The 18985-nt window shown below is 34.2% G+C and overlaps 1 protein-coding gene across 1 annotated transcript in view; it reads right to left on the minus strand.

Annotated features, from left to right (window-relative positions):
* Positions 1 to 18985, minus strand: part of LOC129222828 (uncharacterized) — a 73902-nt gene that overhangs the window by 48000 nt on the left and 6917 nt on the right. Inside the window, exon 2 of the mRNA XM_054857417.1 lies at positions 17403 to 17455. Coding sequence (XP_054713392.1) covers positions 17403 to 17455 — 53 coding nt within the window. The remainder of the gene's footprint in view (positions 1 to 17402; positions 17456 to 18985) is intronic.

The raw sequence follows: 18985 nt of genomic DNA on the forward strand, positions 1-18985 counted from the left end.
ACAAAAATAACGAAATTTCACAAAAATATTTTGCTTTTTCACAAAAATAACGAAATTTCACAAAAATATTTTGCCTTTTCACAAAATGGGGACCCAAAAAATAAAACCTGGATCGACCCCTGGTCTTTCCTCATCAGCTGTTAGCAGACCATGAAAGTCCTGCATCATTTTTACCGCTCTTTCAGCTGCATCGTTTACTGCTCTAAGCATTGAGACAGTCTTTTTCACGTCAAGGAATGAAATATTATTGACCATACCATAAAAGCTGGATGAATTTTTGTAGAGCAACTTTTGAGATAATTGGGTCCACATTTTTGTACACTTTTTTCAAAAAGCACAAATCTTTGTTGGGTGCTTTGACTGCCAAAATGCATTGAAGCCATGGTTTTACGTATATTGTCACTACAAACAAGCAGACATCAAACAATGCTTCATTTTCCTTCGTATCTAATTTTAGTTTTGAACTAAATAGTAATTGTTTTAGGGAGTAAATCGCTCGAGCCATCCGTCGAGCTTGGTGCATGGCTCTCGGTGGTCTTATTTTAAATTCATTTTCTGCATCTCCACCTAAAAATATGATCCTGTTCTATCAACTCTTGACAGTCATCCCTGACCATAATATTAGTAAGTTCAGCACGGTAAAAGTCAAGTAAATTTTCCAAGTTAGGGTACAGTTTGGAACAACTCCGCAGCTTTTAGTGGGATAAATCAGTTCATATATATGATGGCAGCAAGCAAAGGAAAGCATTTCTCTATCAAATTTTTGCTCAAGAATAGCGCAAGAACCACTTAAATGACCTGTTTTGGAAGCTGTAGTATCACAAGAGAATTTTGAACTTTGCCTTCGAGATTCCAATCTAAAACTGCCTTTCAAACAGCCTATGCTAGTTCTTTTCCTGTAGAATTATCCAGTTTAGACTCAGCAATGAGTTGTTCGTCACATCCATATGAAATAACTATAGATAAGCGATCTTCTTTTGACTTTTGAGCACTCAAAGCAGGCGACAGTTTCACATCCCAAGGTAAATTCACTACTTATGGTACCTCGTACTGAAAACCAATTTTAATTATTTCCTCGTGCTTCTTCCGCTTTTCGTTCGAATTCTTTAGATTGAAGATTTACCTATGGGAAATTCATCAATGTTACACCCAAGTGCGTCAATAGCAGGTTCAAGAATAAACACACAATAGCGTATACTTGGACACCTGTCCAATGCAGCAACTGACTTTGGAGTAATAAAATCGCTCCTCATTACATATTTACTTGTTCCAGGTTCTGATAATACATATTCCAGGCTCTAGAATACTTGTTCCAGGTTCTGATAAACTTGTTCTAGGTACTTTTCTCCGCACACACCCCACCACTTAGCTTGAAGCCTTAGGTTCCCCTCGGGGGGGGGGGGGGGGTCCGAGTAGCGGACCCCCCACACGGCTGAGTGCGACAGTCGATAGTCATCTAAGCCGCGGACGGTCTTGGTGCTTATTGCGCCGGGGAAAGTCCCCGTGCTGGGCGTCAGCCCAGCTGGGAGTTTACCCCTTAATATGTGAGTCTTGCTCGCCATAAGATAACTTGTTCTAGGTACTGATTTATGTGTTTCAGGGAAATCTTCTAAATTAATATTTTCACTTGAGCTCGAAGAGGAATCTTCTTATACAGGTTCATACAATTCCGAGGATGTCGAAGCGGAATCGTATTTCATGTGCCTGTTTTCTTCTTTGACAGCTCTAAGTCGAGCCTTTTCCTCACTGTCGGCCAGTTTTTTATTCACTCCACCTAAAGTGGCCATGTCGGCCGGGCTCTCTTTGGAGTTGCAAAAAAATCCCATCATCCTCTATTTTGATTAACCGAAGTGCATTAGCATGTGCAATATTGAATACATTGTTTAAATTACTCTTAAATTCTTGTTGACGCTGCCAGAACACTTCTTGCACTTTCTTTGCATTTTTTTGTAAGTCTCTCCAAATTTGATACAGGTTTTTAAGTTTATTCACACAATTTGGCAACGATTTTGTAAGAAAGTGTGCCTTTTCCCAAAAGATGATGCATACCCGAATAGCGAGATTTGCACTTTTACTGATGGTCGAATTTACTTCTCAAATGTTATAAAACAAAACAGACAGAACTTGTCCGTTGGAGGGAAGTTTCAAGCCCGTAATTTGGTGTTTTACGACTCCTATAAAAATATTTCTTTTTTCGAACTTTTGCTATTCTACTGCCATGTTTCGTTCCCTATGGAAAGACTATACCGCGCTCACTGACCGGAATGCATTCGTACTGACTCGTTTGACGGTTTGCAAATTGCCACGGATAACCCCCCCGCCCTCCCCCTCCTCATCATATGTTGTTCTGTTTTCATTTGTTTTCTGTGCACTATTTACAGCTGTTTTGAGCTTCGCAAAGTATCGTGTCGCCAGCGTTCGCTTGCTTGTTTATGAATACACGTGTTATTTACACATTTAGGCCTTTAGGAACGCGAGTCGGCACGGGTTACCGTGCTTCAAATTGCATGAAACTTTTTTTTACAATGGTTTTGGTATAAAAGGAAAAAAATAAGAGGGTATGTGTTTAAAAAAACTAATTTCATTTTTTTGGGACACCCTAATATATACTCTCTCCTCATTTTCCGTTTATTTTCTTCATTCTAAATGCAAAAAATGATGTAAAGTAGTATAATGATGAAATGCAATGACACCTAAGACCGCTGTTTTATCTAAAGTAAGTTAACACGACAATCGGGCATGAGTGACTTTCCATACGCACAATTAAAGGTCAAGAAAAGAAAATCCGTAAAAGTTTGCCGAGTAATGTCTAAGCAAAATGCAAAAATAATGAAAATGGAAGCCGCTCTTGTATTGTAAATTAAAGAAACTTGGAAGAGGGGTGTTTCCATAGATAGAAACGTTATAAAAGAATTAGCTATGCAACTGTATTTAAAATATATATTTAAATGCCGGTTTGATAACGCGGCATAAATCTTCATCAACTTCATTTTTTTAAATTACAAATATCATTACTGGATGGATTACTGGATATCTGCATGTACAGTATACTAATAAAATAATGCACAGTACAATATAGTGCATTATTTTATTAGTATAATGTACATGCCGTACTAGTTTATTTTATGTCCCTCTTTCCCATTGATCATTGATTTTGCATCATAACAGTATTTTATTTTGAATAAATCAGCTTTAAAAAAATAAAATTAAAAATTCCGTTCTTGATGTAAGAAATAATAATGTATAGTTGAGGAATGGTTTAAAACAGTTTGAGGTGGTGTTTACAAGTGCGTTAAATAATTCGGTATGTTTATAAAAGTTTTTTTGCATACCTTTTTCCACAACGCCAAATTTCGACTTATGCAAGGGGTCTTGGAACGCATCCCTCACGTAAGTCAGGACTCGACTGTATTTTAAAGATAATAGCACAAAATGAAAATGCAAAAGAGTTTAGCACAAGTGTAACAAGTGTTTAGAACATTTCTGCTAAACATAAATGCACATACAACAGATAAGTATTTATAAACTATGTCTGGTATCTCTAACTAGATTAATTGTTCTTACGTTCAGCTTAATGTTATTAAATCTTAAATACAGTCGAACCTGTTTATCTCAAACCTGCCTATCTTGAAACACTCTCTATGTTGAAGTTTTTCCATATCCCTGCATTTATAGCATAAAGTCAACATACTTTCCCATGTTTATTCCGAATTAGTTTCCTCAAAAATCTCTATATCATAAATTCCTGCAACATTGTCATTTCGGAATTAGATCCAAAGTGATCTTTAACAATAGTAAAAAATGGAGATGAAAACCATTCTTTCTAACATCAGCAGTCAGATAGTCTTTCAAGTCTTGTGAGACAAGTTGGCTCAGGAAAACTATACATAAGGAACAAATTTTGCAGGAATTCCATCCCTTAGGAAACTGCATAGGAGGACCTTAATGAAATTTACTTTTTGAGAGCTTCCTGAATTTTACTTTTGAGTTCTGGAGAACACTCATTTTGTTGGATTCTGTGGAAATATGCCATTTTAATATAAAAGTTGTTTGCATTGGGTAAAGAATTGAAATCCGAACACTGTTAAACAACCAAACAACAATTATTAAGAAATAATTTTCTTCCTTAAAAGTCTGCATAAAGTTATTATAAATATACTTACTAAAATTAGTAAAACATGTATCGTGTAATCACAATAGGTCACACAGTAAAATGTTAAGCCATATAAATGCAGAAGAATTCGTCAACTCTCTGACTCTGTTTCAATTGCTTATTTTTATAACTTTATCAAAACCTCTGCATCTTGATTTTTTTCCCGTGAAATTTGAGATAGATTGGTTCGATTGCACTATAAAATGTCTAAATTCCATTGTAATAATATTAAGAGGAGTCGTGTAGCAATAATAATAGTACTTACAAGGGCGAATTCAAGGGAGGGGCAATTGCCCCCTCCTTGAGCCAAGGCGCAGGAACTCTCCCTCGCCTGATTTTCAATACTTAAGTTACAAAAACATAATTTTAGACGATCTTCAATAACATTACGGAAAAAAAAGGATGCTCTCCCTTTTTTACTTCCTTTTACAAAAAAGGAAGTATTGTATTTGCGAAAAAAAATTTCACTCAAAAATTGGCCTTAATTTCCATTTTCCTCACTCCCGAATGAATGTTGAGTTTTTTTTCGACCTGACCACATGTGGATATATGCCTAGGAAACTACAGACACCTAAAATATCAATTTTGACGACCCCCGAGTTAATTACAACGAATTTTCTCGTGACGTCTGTATGTACGTATGTATCTCGCATGACTCAAAAACGGTATGTCCTAGAAAGTTGAAATTTGGTACGTAGACTCCTAGTGGGGCCTAGTTGTGCACCTTCCCTTTTGGTTGCATTCGGATATTTCTAAGGGGTTCTTTTGCCTCTTTTTTTTGGGGGGGGGGCATTGTTAATTTCGATGTAAACTCAAGTGGTGTTATAATTTGTCGGACACTTGATGATATATCGCCAGTCTTTTGGTCGCTAAGTTTTGTCGCCACCTTGGTGACAAATTTGGCGATTTTCTTTTTTAAATTTTACATTTGGTTTCAATTTGGCCTTTGTTGGTGATATTTAGAGAATAGGGCCACCCGGGGTAAAATGGGTATAAAAAACAGTATTTTTAATTTCAGTGATCCATAGCAGAAATATTATGAAATATAATTGTGTTTTTGATCAATATTCTATATATTGTGTACCTTAGGTCTAATTTGGACATAGTTTGTGTTATCATTTTGCTTTAAATTTAGTGTAAAGTGGTATACCCATTTTACCCCGTGCTTCGGGGTAAAATGGGTATATGCTGTTTAAAGTTGAATTACACTGTAACTAATGGAGAAAATTTTTTAAAATTGAGTATAATTGCATTGGAGGATAAAAACTTTAATCCAAAACAACCACAAGAAAATGTTTACAGAACCAAATTTATGAACAAAAGGCACATTGGCAAAGACTTGCGGTTTGGCTGAGGTAGGATTTTTACAACATTGTGATGCCTGTACAACATCAATGTCATCTTTCTTGGGTAGCACATAGGATAATTTGGCAGATGATTTTGTAGCAAACTTCTCAGTATATTCACCTTCAGCTGAGATTTCAGTGATTAAACCTATGAATTCCACCAATTTAACAACGGCCCTGTCGCCAATTGCTGGGGATTAACAACTAGGAGAACCACTAGTTTTCACTTCTACTTTATTAGTTATTTTATTATTAGTATTTTCGCCGCTAGAGGGCGCTAGAGTTGCTGGGGAGTGTTTTTGCTGCTCCTGAGATAAGTGATTTTTTACTGTAATTGTTTATTTTAGTACTTTAGTTTCAGTATTTTTATTGTATTTCATCATATAATTAAGTATTCTTGTGCTTTTAAGTCTTATTTTTGATTTACTTGCTTTTTTAAAGTGTTTTTCTATTCTGTGTAGCTAAGCCTAAATTGTGCTGATTTCTTGTTGTTAAGCCTGAGTGCTCTGTTTAGGGTGTAACTTGTTTATTTTAATTTACTGCTTGTCTTAGGATTTAGTAATATTTGTATCTTTTACTTCCAATGCTTTCTAATTCTAATAATTAGCATTATTTCTCCAATTTTGTATTTTTGTATTGACTTTTTAAGTGTACCATTTTGAGCTAGAATGGGAGTCATATGCATAATGAAGGAGGTTAAAAGTGGTAAAGGTGACAAGTGGATTTCTTGTGACCTATGTCAGATGTTCGGCTTGTTTAAGGGGAAGGATGAGTCTGAGAAGGATTTCATTTGCACAAATTGTGTTGAACTCTCAGAAATCAGAGTTAGGATGCTTACTTTGGAGGGTGAGTTAGCATTAGGCTGTAGGCGTGTAGATGGGGTAAACACTCCAGAGGGAAAGGGGGAAGTTAGAAAAAAGGAGGTTGGCATTAACTGTGTGTTAGATAGTAGGAATATTCCAGAATTAAAGGAGGAAGTTAGTAAAAAGAATGTGGGCATTAGCTGTGTGTTAGATAGTAGAAAAATTCTAGAGGTAAAGGGGAAAATTATTGCTGAGGCAACTGACTGGGAAACAAAGGCAGGGGTCTGTCCAGGATTTTTCACAGGGTCCGTTTTTTGTGAAAAATAAAATAATTTTGTGAAAAGTGAATCATTTTTGTGAAAAATAAAATAATTTCGCAAAAAAAAAAAAAAAAAAAAATTTTTTTGTTAAATCGAAATTTTAGAATTTAGAGCAGGTACAAACTACATCATTTAAACTTAAAGTAGAGAGTTTTCCTCTTCTATGTTGAGAATATCATTCTGGGGTGTTTTTCTAGTATTTAGCGGGGGGGGGGGGCATCGCTAACTCAAGTAGCAATATATATCTACCATTCTACATTATGTTAAATTATACTAGAAATATTTCTGTACAGCATTTAAAATAATTGTAACAAAAAAAAAAAAAAAAAAAATTCAGACGAGGGGATTCAGCATTTAACTTTTTGACCCAGGACACTCTTAAAATTGCACAGAATTTCGTTTAAAACTTATAAATTCCGTGATTTTAACAAAAATAAAAATAGATTTTATTTGTTTACTTCTTAACAAAGCGTACTAAACATCAAAAATTCAAAATATCGGAATCCCATAGCGGATGCAAAGAGATCGCAATTCTCAAAGTGAAGGCATCAAAGGTATAAAAACGGCTTGTAAAAGAAATATTTTTAATAAAATTATTTTTAAATTGCATTTTAGAGTCCTATGATAAACAAAACATATCATTAATATCTGTGGACACAGCTAAAGCAAAAATAAAATTAAACCATTGATTCAGCATTTTAATTTTTGAGTCATAAAAGAAAATGGAATTTTGCTTTAAAAACTTGAAGTGCGTGTTCTAACAAAAATAGACTTTTCATTTATTTGCATCCTAATAAAACGAAGTTAGCTTGAAAAATGAACAAAATATGATTCTTATATCGGATGTTAAAAGATTGTATTTTTAAAAATGTAGACATCTAAAGAAAAAAAAAGGCAAGTAAAACAGTTTATTTAAAGTTAATCATTCTTGTTAGCATCGAAAAATCAAACCCATATAATTTTCTTCCAAAATAACAGTTGAACATCGCACCACACCATAGAAACGCAAATATTGACAAGCTGGTAAAATGATGAGAATATTTTCTAATCAAGTCATTATAAAGGTTTAACGCCAGACGCTAAATGGCGATAATTTTAAAGTTAGTAACCCTATCTGAAGCGATCACATTTTTTTCCCCACCCTTACTATCCCTTTGCAGTTCTAAGTTCATTTCGCTGATATATATTATTATTGTTTATTAAATCATCAGTGGGGGAGAAAAGTGCTTACCAAACGCCTTTTCAGAAAAGTTTACAACAACACCGCTGCTAATTAGCTGTGATAAAACAAAATTATTTGAAACCAAACTTATTTCCAGCTGTTAATTTCTTTCCAAGAAGCGAACAACAAGCATTATATTTATTTGGCAGTAGCAATTTATGGCTTGCAGGAGCATCACAAGAGTGCCGATTTTTTTTTTCTTTGCAAAATTAGCAGATTTTGTATAAGCTGATCCCTCTAATTTGACTTTAAGAAAGGTTCCAAAAATTATCGGTTTAATATGCATTACTTTGCTTTCAGATTTGCTCCTTCAAAAAACAATTTGTGAAAGATCCGATCTTGTTTATCAGAATTTTGTGAAGGGTCTGTTTTGGTTGATCGGGATTTTGTGAAAGGTCCGTTTTGTTTGATAGGGATTTTGTGAAAGGTCCGTTTTGGTTGATCGGATTTTTGTGAAGGGTCCGTCAACGGACCCAAATATCCTCTGGCCAGACCCCTGAAAGGGTATAATTTTGGGAGATTCAATGGTGCGTGAGGTGGGAAACTCAATAGGCAGAGTTAGACGTAAGGTGGCTAGATGTTGTTTGCCAGGGGCTCGGGTGAGAGATGTAAATAGGGTTGCTGAAAAGAAGGGGGTATTTAATAAAGAGGATGTAGTTACTTTGTGGGTGGGAACTAACGATGTAGGCCATAGTAACAACAATGAGTTTACAAAGGAATGGGATTCCCTGTTGGACAAAGCAACCAACTGTTCGGCAAATGTCCAAGTGGTTGGTTTGCTTCCCAGGTATGGAGTGCATAGGAGTTGGTTAAACCAACGAGCTAGGTGTATGAACCTGGTACTCAAGGAAATTTGCGTTAAGCGTAGAATCAGGTTTATTGATGTGTGGAGTAAATGTAAATGAGATTGGATTGCTAGGGATGGCCTGTATCTGAGTTCTACAGGGGTCAAAATGGTTAGTGGTTTGGTTTTAGAGGCTTCAGAATCAAAAAACTAAATTGGAATGGGGGACATGGTTTAAGGAGCAGAATTCGAAAGGGTACTAACTATTGGGATTTGAGTAGAAACGGAAATAGGGTGGCTAATAAGAGAAAAGATTTTAACAGCTGGGATTCAAACAATCGTGCAGCATTAAATTAAAGTAAGATGGGCTTACTTAAGGTTTTTTATACAAATGCTCGTAGTATTAGGAACAAGATGGAAGAATTGAAAAGCATAATTATAGACGAGAGGTTGGATATTATTGGAGTTATCGAGACATGGGCTACCGAAAGTGATGATGATTTATTATCTATTGCTGGGTATAATTTGTTTAGACAAGATAGAGTAGGTAAAAGAGGTGGTGGGGTTTTATTTTATGTCAGAGACTTTAATTTGCAATGAATTGGTAATTAATGATAAACCTAATGAGATTGATATGATTTGGCTGGAGTTGATTAGTAATAAGGGCAAAAAACTACATTTAGGGAATATTTATAGGCCACCCAACTTAAGCCAGGGTCAAGACAAACAGATGTTTAGTATTATTAGTGACATTTCTAGCAAGGGATCCGTCATCATAATGGGAGATTTTAATTTTCCAGGAATTGATTGGAATAATTTTTACCATAGTAATAGCAGAGAAGAGGAATTTTTGAAAGTAATTGGTGACTGTTTCTTAGATCAAATTGTAACTCAAGGTACTCGACAGGACGCGATTTTGGATCTAGTTTTCTGCGACATGGAAGGCTCTGTTCAGGGGTTATGTGTAGGGGAACACATTGGAGACAGTGACCACAACAGTATTAGGTTTGGGATTAAATTTGATATGCACAAAGTAGAGAATTTTAGGTTTGTGCCCAATTTCAGAAATACTGACTTTGTGGCACTTCGGCAGAGTTTGAAAGCAGTTTTTTCTTCTGGATTGGACAATAGCGATGTGAATCTTCAGTGGGCAGAGTTTAAGGAAAATCTAGCAAATACAGTTAGGGATCATGTTCCTTTTAGGAGAAAGGGTGTCAACACTAAAATTTGGTTAATGTGGTTCTCCAGGGAAACTAAAGACGCTCTAAATTACAAGCAAGCTGCTTTTCATAGGTTTAGAGAAATAGGTCACAGTGCAGATAGGCTCCAATACTGTAAGGCAAGGCGTAAATTTAAGTATTTGGTACGGATTCAGAAAAGAGAGTTGGAGCAAAGACTGGCAGATAACATAAACAGGAATCCCAAGAGGTTTTTTGCATACGCTAATTCGGGGAAAGTTCGAAATAGTCATATTGGGCCACTGGTTGATGAGCACGGAATTTTAATTCAGGACGATAGTGATATTGCTAATGTTCTTAATAACTTTTTTTCGAGTGTTTTTAACGATAACTGTATCTCAACATTTGACACCAACAAGACACAAGCTATAGTACAGCTTGAGGACTTTGTATTTTCCAAGGATGACGTTTTACTTCATTTGAAAAAAATTAAAGAGACTAAGGCTCCGGGGCCAGATAATATTTATCCAAAAATTTTAGTTGAATGTGCAGAGGAATTAGCAGATGTAATCGCAAACATTTTCAATGCTTCTTATAATTCGGGGACAGTGCCAGAGGACTGGAAGCTGGCTAACATTACACTGCTCTTCAAGAAAGGGTCTAAAGGGAGTGCGGGAAATTATAGACCTGTGAGTCTAACTTCGGTGGTTTGCAAAATTTTTGAAACATTGATGAAAATTAAGATAGTAAATTTTCTAGAGACTAATAATCTATTGACTAGTTTTCAGTACGGTTTCAGGAAAGGTAAATCTTGTGCAACTAATTTATTACATTTCTATGACAAAGTTACCACCGCTTTGGACAATAAGAAGCCTGTAGATGTTGTTTACATTGATTTTCAAAAAGCTTTCGATAAGGTACCGCATGTTGCTCTACTTAGCAAATTAGCTGATATGGGAATAGGAGGGAAAACTTTCATTTGGGTAAAAAACTGGCTGACTGGAAGGAAACAAAGAGTAGTTGTAAGGGGAAATTATTCTAATTGGAGTGAGGTCTTAAGCGGGGTTCCTCAAGGATCAGTGTTAGGGCCTGTTTTGTTCATTGTCTTTATGAACGATATTCACAAAAATATTTCTGGGAACATGAATTGTTTTGCTGATGATGTCAAACTTATGGGGACTGTAGAAAATGAAGAACAAGCAAATCAGCTGCAAGAGGATCTAGATCATATTACGGAGTGGGCTGATAAATGGGGTATAGCTGTTAATGTTGGGAAATGTCAAGTGCTACATTTAGGGCATGGAAATAAGTGTACAAGTTATTATTTGCAAGGTTCAGTCATTAGTCAGGCAGACAAAGTTACTGATCTGGGGGTCTTAATAAGCCAGGATTTAAAGTTTAGCCAACAGTGCAGCATTGCTAGCAACAAAGCCAATAAGATGCTTGGGTTTATCAATAGATCTATTTCAAATAAATCTAAAGAAGTTCTTCTGCCCTTATATAGAAGTTTGGTAAGACCCCATTTGGAGTATGCTGTTCAGTTTTGGTCTCCTTATCTTAAGAAATTCTGTTTCTATCAAATCCAAATAAAAAACTTCCCAAACTCTTCCTGTAAATTTTTCTAGAAAGAAGTTTATCACTCACTATAAACACATTGTTTTGTGTTCTGAAAAATAAAACTTGCTAAGCCTGGTAAATGAGTTGCTAGATTTTATTTCCTCAAGTCAAAATGTTGCCTATTATGTAAACATTTTCCTTATATTTTTTTATTTTCAAAAAATGTTGTCCAGTGGAATAAAATCAAGAAAAATGCAACTATACCCATTTTACCCCGGTTACCCATTTTACCCCGGGTCCCCCTAAACAATTGAATCACATTAAAATTGCCAATAATGGGGAAATGACATTAAATTGGAGTAAAAGGAAGTCATGTGATGCACACATCAGCTCGTTACTTTCTTCTATATCTAATACATAGAAAAAGTATAGGATTCGTGCAAATTTTTAAATTTTGATAGAATTGAATGATTTGATGTGCTGAGTCTTTTTTGACCATTTTTGGAAAATGTGTGTGTGTGTGTGTGTGTGTGTGTGTATGTCACGTATGTGTGTGACCAGTTTTTTGTGGCAGCTCTATAGCAAAAACTACCACATGAAGACGAACAAAATTTGGTACACATATGTGCCCCTATGTGAACTTGTGCCTATTGGTTTTTAGCGCGAATTCCTCTAAGAGGGCTGGAGCAATGGGACATTTCTTGAGTTATGCTTGCCTGCTATTACCCAAGAAGTAACTGGCGGAATCAAACAAAATTTGGCCCATATGTTGCCTCTAACAGGAACAGGCGCTGATTCAATTTTGGTGCCAACATCTCAAACGGGGGTTGAGCTATAGAACATTTTTTGTTGTCGATTGTGACTGTTGTATCTCAAGAAATAATGAACGGAATCAAACAAAAATTTATCGACAAGTAGCCCTTAGAGGGTATAAGAGCTGATTCTATTTGGGTGTCAACAGCTGAAAAGGAGTTGTAGTCGGGGGGGGCTACGGGGGAAAAAAACTGCAAATTGTGATAAATTATGAAACTCGGCATACTTGTAGACATTGTACAAATAAAAATTTTAGGAAGGGGAGGCATTCCAAAATCCCCCCCAAAACCCCCCTGGCGGCCATTTTTGGTCCAAAACCAAAAACGGCGATTCTTTTTAAATTTTCGGTATTATAATTTTTTTAATCATTGTTTGTGTCATTCCATGGATGTTTATTACATTTTTTTCTATTTAAAACTCCAAAAAAGTCTAATTTCAAAAATAACTTCGCAAAAAGTTTTTAAAAAATCAATATTTTTAAATTGTGAGTTCCTTGAAGTGAGCCCCCCCCCCCCTAACAGAATTACAGGTTTCTGAATTTGAAGATACATTACATTAGTGTTATATCAAAGTAGGGTTCCAGTTATCCGAACTCTTATTGCCCGAACTGTCCAATTATTCGGTCATGATACCCCTTGTTTTAAATGATTGAGCATGCATAATTGAAACTATTTGCGAAGGGTATAATAGAATAAGAACTTGAAGAAAAAAGGGAGAAATCAATTTCATTACTATTCTAATAACATAATTCTAATAGAAAGAAATTTAAAGTTGAATTTTAAATTTCTGTTTATTATTATTATTACTATTGTTGCTGTTGTTAATTCTCCGTCACCCAATTGATCATCAGTAAGCTTTTTCTCATTTTATAAAAAAAAAAATATATATATATATATATATATATATATATATATATATATATATATATATATATATATATATATATATATATATATATATATAAACAAATTCAAGTTTTGGAGCACCGTATTAAAGCTGGTGCTTTTAAAATTCAAGTTTATTAGATCATAGATTTCAACCAATTTTAGTATCTTTACTGAAACCTTGAAAGAGTTGATTTTGTTTGTGTGTGTGTTTTTTTTTTCCTTTTATTGCTATAAGCTATACATATGCTTTGGTAACTATACTGGATGGTTACCAGGTTTTGTTCAAAATCTTTTTCTTTACCCAGAAATCTTCCCGACATACACAAAGCCTTTGAAAAAGGAACGTTTGTTGTAAAAAAGACAATAAACGTGTTTTCTGTAATAGGATCGGACCATACATAGCAAAACAATGCGATAGTGAAAGGAGATGGTGGGGCTATTGGTCTTTCACAGATCCAACTGCGTTAGGAAGATAGATGTTGGCTGGTCTTCAAAATATCGATTTAATTACACAGTTTGAAAAAGTTATCGTTGCTGATTTAAAAAACTGCTGTATATGCGCAATGAAGAAATGTTAAGTTTCCAAAGCATGTTTTCAAGAAAGGTCTTGAAGAGAAATAGCTAAACATGAGAATCCATTTTTAGAGTCATCGAAAGAATTGTTCTCATTGGAGACGAATGCAGCAGTAGACGAAGTATGTGGAGCAACTGATGAAGATTGGGCAAGTTGAGAAAAAAAACAGTGCAACAAATTTATAGAGAAAAGAGTTGTGATTCAAAAGTCACTTTATGTTCACGGGTCGAAAAACAATAACTTTTTAGCATTTCATTTTTCCAGAAAAATCAGTAAGTCTGCTCTTTTACTGAAAAGATTAAAATCCGATACAGAATCGTTTTCAAAGCTTTTCATTATTTGCAATACCGTAAATCTCAACCTAGTTGAATTTCTCCTCTATGAAAATCAACCTCACCCTCCATCGATTTCAATAAATGGAGCTCTTTGAATGGGAAACAAATCTGGTCAATAACATTCCTGCTCAATGAGTTAAATTATAGTATTCCTACTGATGAAAACAACTCGAGAGAAGAAGAAAACGAGTTAAGATGGGCTGATAAAGATGCAAATGATGAATGCTAATTTTAAAATAAGTGCAATGGAGGATACATTGTGACGCCATTGTCTACGATGGTTCTTTCATCGTTCATATAAAACGACCTAGGACAGAAAATTTTTCGGTGGAGTATCTGCATGCTTTTCAGGATACAATACGTAAGACATAAGAGGAATAAGAGAAAGATATCATTTTAGAGAACATGGTTTGCTTTCTAAGAACTGGTTCAGTTTCTACGAAACGTAGATAAGACAGAATTGTTTTCCATGATTGCACTAGCTATATGATCTTATGTTTGCTCGTAATGATGTGACGGTGATTTTCATCGAATAAGACATCTCAAGTGCCATAAAATCACGAGGAAACTAATTTCTGGATCTTCGTTCATGTTTTGCATTCTGCAATAAGAGGACACATGAGCTTATTCGTTGGAACTGTTGACAACGATGCTTCCATCAGCTGTACAAAAAGGGGATAAAGAAGATTTTGGAGCTGGAAAACACTTTCGACTTATACTAGTCCAAGACTTATTGTACAAATTCGGTCAGCAAAAATCAGTTGTTCTAAGAGAATTCCACTCATTCTCAGCGAAACTCTCATGGTTACCTCTTTTCTTGCAGATTGGAAAAAAGTGACGATGTGGAAATGATGAAAAGACTATCCTGATGTTATTGGTGTATTTTGCTATATATATCTTAACCTAAAAAAAATGCACACCTAATTAAAATTTTCAAATATCTTAGCAATTCCTTAATCTTTGCTAACTACTCATCTGCATGCAACTTGCCGTCCGTAAATGAAGCTGGAAACTGTTTTTTTCACCAGCGAACAATGATCAATGAGTAACTTACCATCACCCACAGCTGAAGCCCTAAGGCAAGTTATTTAGTGCTTATCAAGGTGGACATCAGTGGGGCAGTATGTCTAAAAATTTAGCCTTAACTTTAATTTATGATTGGGGTTTTACAGTAACTGATGAAAAGCACGTTCTTATTTGTTTGAATTTGCCCAAAGTTTCAAGTTCTTGCTGAAAGCGAATTTACGTTATGCAAGTGTAAAAAAAAAAAACTGCTCTCAAAACACTTGTGGGTGCTTCAAAAATACTTATCTTAACACCTATGTGTAAATGATGCAATGAAAAATGTTATGTACTTGTGTAAATTACTTGTAAATTCAAACGTTTTAAATTGCCTTCTATATAATCGTTGTATGCATCACTTAATAAGATTTGTATTGCAATTTAGTTGTAGTTTTTGTAACAGTGAATTATATTACAATAAATAACAATTTTATTAATAGTAAAAATATTGCTAGCTTTATTAACATAGCACTAAACTTCTTATTGTAGTAATTAAATATTTCTTCCTCTTACATCGTTTAAAACATAGAACAAACGCCTCAAATCGTCTAATGAGAAAAAACTTGAAACTTGTTTTAAAGCGTTTAATAATAATAAAGATTGGAGTTCTGTAAAAACAATGTCCGTGCCCCGTCCCCCTTATTTCAAGTGCACATATGACTGATAAAACTGCAGAATGTGGGTGAAACTTCCAAAAACATTGCGTACTTCGTTTCCAAGTGTTTGAAGTTTTTTTTTTTTTTTCACTGATAATGAAAATTGATTTCCTTTTAACTAATCAAAGTGCTGTATTTATTCTTAAACAACAATTCAAATGCTTGTTTCAAGTTTTGAAAAATTATTAGCTTAGTTTACAGTTTTTAATTTCTAGTTTTATTCTTAGTTTTGTAATCAATTTTTAATAATAAACTTTAAAACATAGGTTCGGATTTTCTGATGTTTCGGATTTCTAGGGTTCGGATTATTGGGTTCTACTGTAAACGAATTGATTTTCCTTAACACAGTGCTTTAAAATGCATAAAAAAACATTTCTCAAATGACCCTTCAAGAAATGTTAAAGACTTTGATTAGTTAAAGTTTTGTTCAAAAAAAATCAACTTTTTTAAAATTAACTTTAAAATTAGGAGGTTTAGAGATATTGTGATGACTTTTTACGCTTTAGTAAGCATAACAGAACTCCCAAAAGAAGATACAGTGGGTATTTTTCAAAAAATAAAAAAGAAAAGTAGTTTTGGATTTTTGAACAAAAATGGCAGCCAGGGGGGTTTTGGGGGGGATTTTGAATTGCCTCCCCTGCCAAAAATGTTTGTTAGTACATTGTCTACATGCATGCCAAGTTTCATGATTTTATCACAAAATGCAGTTTCCGGCTATTTTTTCTACCATAGCCTCTGTACTGTTGGCTCAATTGCACGTCCTTTTTTTCCATTGTGAGAGCCATATCTCAAGAAGTTATGCTACGCTCTGGATGAAATTTGGAATAAATGTGAATCCATATGTAAACAGGTTGTGGTTCAATTTTGGTGTCAATCACTCCAAGAGGTGCTGATTTTTTTTTTTTTTTTGCGAATAAAAATAGCTTTATTAATGCAACAATAAGAAAGATCAACTCGTAATAGACTGTCATCTGCGTATTTCTTGCGATTTTAACTGTATGAAAATGATTGGAAATATTATCTCAATGACTTGAAATTTTTAACTGTTGCCATCTTATGTTTGTTAACAAATAAAACATTTGTAATTATTTCAAGCAAGGCTTTTAAAATAACTTTCAATTTTTGCTCTTTGCTTTGTTTTTGCAATAGTTCAGCCATTGCAGTTTTGTGCTTATTAGCACTGCAGTCCTCGGCTGGAACTGACTGAGCTGGCGGTGTGTTTCATGTATTTCTGCTTTAGCCCTGGCTAATGAGCGGTAATTTACTGAATATACCGCTGAATATACCTGCCTTGCCATCATTTTTAGAGTTGAACCGAACCATTGCTTCGGTCACTCGTCTGGTCTGTGCTAATTCTACATTAGCTACCAGTTTGTTTGGCCCTCTTGGCTTCCATAAGAGGTTTTCCATCTCCAGCTCAGTCACTTTCCTATGCCGGACTGATGAGTGCTAATAAGCACGAAACTGCAGTCCTCAGCTGGAAATGACTGAGCTGGCGGTGTATTTCATGTATTTCTGCTTTAGCCCTGGCTAATGGGCGGTAATTTACTGAATACTTAACAGGATATTTTAAAAAGAATGAATTTTTCGACAAGTTGTTGTAAAAACTGGATTCAACAACAAAATCTCAACATGTTTTCTGCATGATTTATAAACTAAGAAATGAATTTTCCAGCACAAAATAAAATACTGTAATAATTTCAAATATTTACCCTTCAATACCAGTTGATTCCACTTCCCAGGACAAGGCAATACACTTAACAATCTAAAAAAAAAGTAAAATCTTTTGCTAAAATATAGTTAAAAATTCAGGTACATCTAAATTTGTAAATGAAAAAAATATAAAAGCATGGAAATAAATAAAGTCCCAGATTTTCTTGAGTTCGCTCTTTGAAAAGAGACCAAAAATCACAAATCAAATTCTTTAAAGATTTTTTTAAGAAACACAAAGCGAACTTGAATAATATCACTTTTGTTTCTTATAGGAATAACGTTGGAGTCGGAGGTCAGTGTGAAAGAACAGACTTCATTCACTGGTTTAGAATTTTATAATTCATAGGTACACAATGTTGTAATTAGTCTATTAACTCTTCTTTGATAAAATTGGTAATCTTACAGGGTTTGTGATTTTTTTTAATTTAAATCAGATTTTTTTTATCTGAATCAGATTTTTTTGATTTTTTAAAAATCTTCAAAAATTTGTGGGTGTTAATTACTTTACATTTATTAACATAATATATTTCATACTATAGATGAAAAAGCAATTTTTTAGCTATTTACATTTCATGGCAGTAGCTATTTTTTAATAATAGTTTAAATAGACCAGTTTTAACATAAATGCATTATTCAAATTAAATTTAATGTTTACCCCCCCCCCCCCACCTGCTATAACCACCAATCCTTCAACTATATAATTCTAGGAAACAGTAGTACCACTATTTCCTAGAATTACAATTTTCATACTTTTTAGAAAAGAAGGTTCTTAAAATTTGGCAGTTTTCTATGTTTATCAGCTTAGAGTCAAAAGTTCTGAAATTGATTAATTGTTCAATTAGGATGCAGAAAGCAAAAAAAAAAAAAAAAAAGATAATAAATCAATCTGAAGTAATGAAGCCATTCAGCTTACTTTTAAAAATAGGAAAAGTACTGAAGTGCCCTTCTCAGTCAAAATTATTACCACGTAATGATAATTCTCTAGTATTATATTTTCATCCATATTTTTAATGTCTTTTAATTCTTAAATTTAATTATTTTATTTCTATTTAACACAAACTGCCGAATGGCAACACGTAATTAAAAAAAGTGAAAAAGACGCACGAGATCGTGTTCCATGAATTTGGTCTTGAGAAAATAAAAAATGACGACTTCTTGAAGTATATGTGATGTAAATAAAGTTTTGTCGATTTTTATAAAATAATGGAGTCAAATTCTTATACAAAATTAGGGTGTTGTTATAAACCTTCACAACACCCTCAGTGGTGACCCACGTTTTGAACAAGAAAAAAAGGAAAAGAAAAAGAAGACGGACAATGCTTTATTCTACGGTATGCTCTTCACTTAAAGTCATTCACTTGAAGGGAAATGCTCTGGCCTAAATTTTATTTTCGTGTAAAGATAAATTTTATCTTTGACTAATTTTTCTTTGTTTTAATTTAATTGCATTTGTTTATTTTACTTGTAAATTCTCAGTTAAATTTTAAAATGTCGGTAGAAAGTTTAGATAATGTTGAATTTACCAATAATACTGTACAAAGTGACTCAGTTTTGAGAGTTGCAACCAGATTACCTCCACTAT

This window comes from Uloborus diversus, chromosome 1 (genome assembly GCF_026930045.1).
Source record: "Uloborus diversus isolate 005 chromosome 1, Udiv.v.3.1, whole genome shotgun sequence".
Lineage (NCBI taxonomy): Eukaryota > Metazoa > Arthropoda > Arachnida > Araneae > Uloboridae > Uloborus > Uloborus diversus.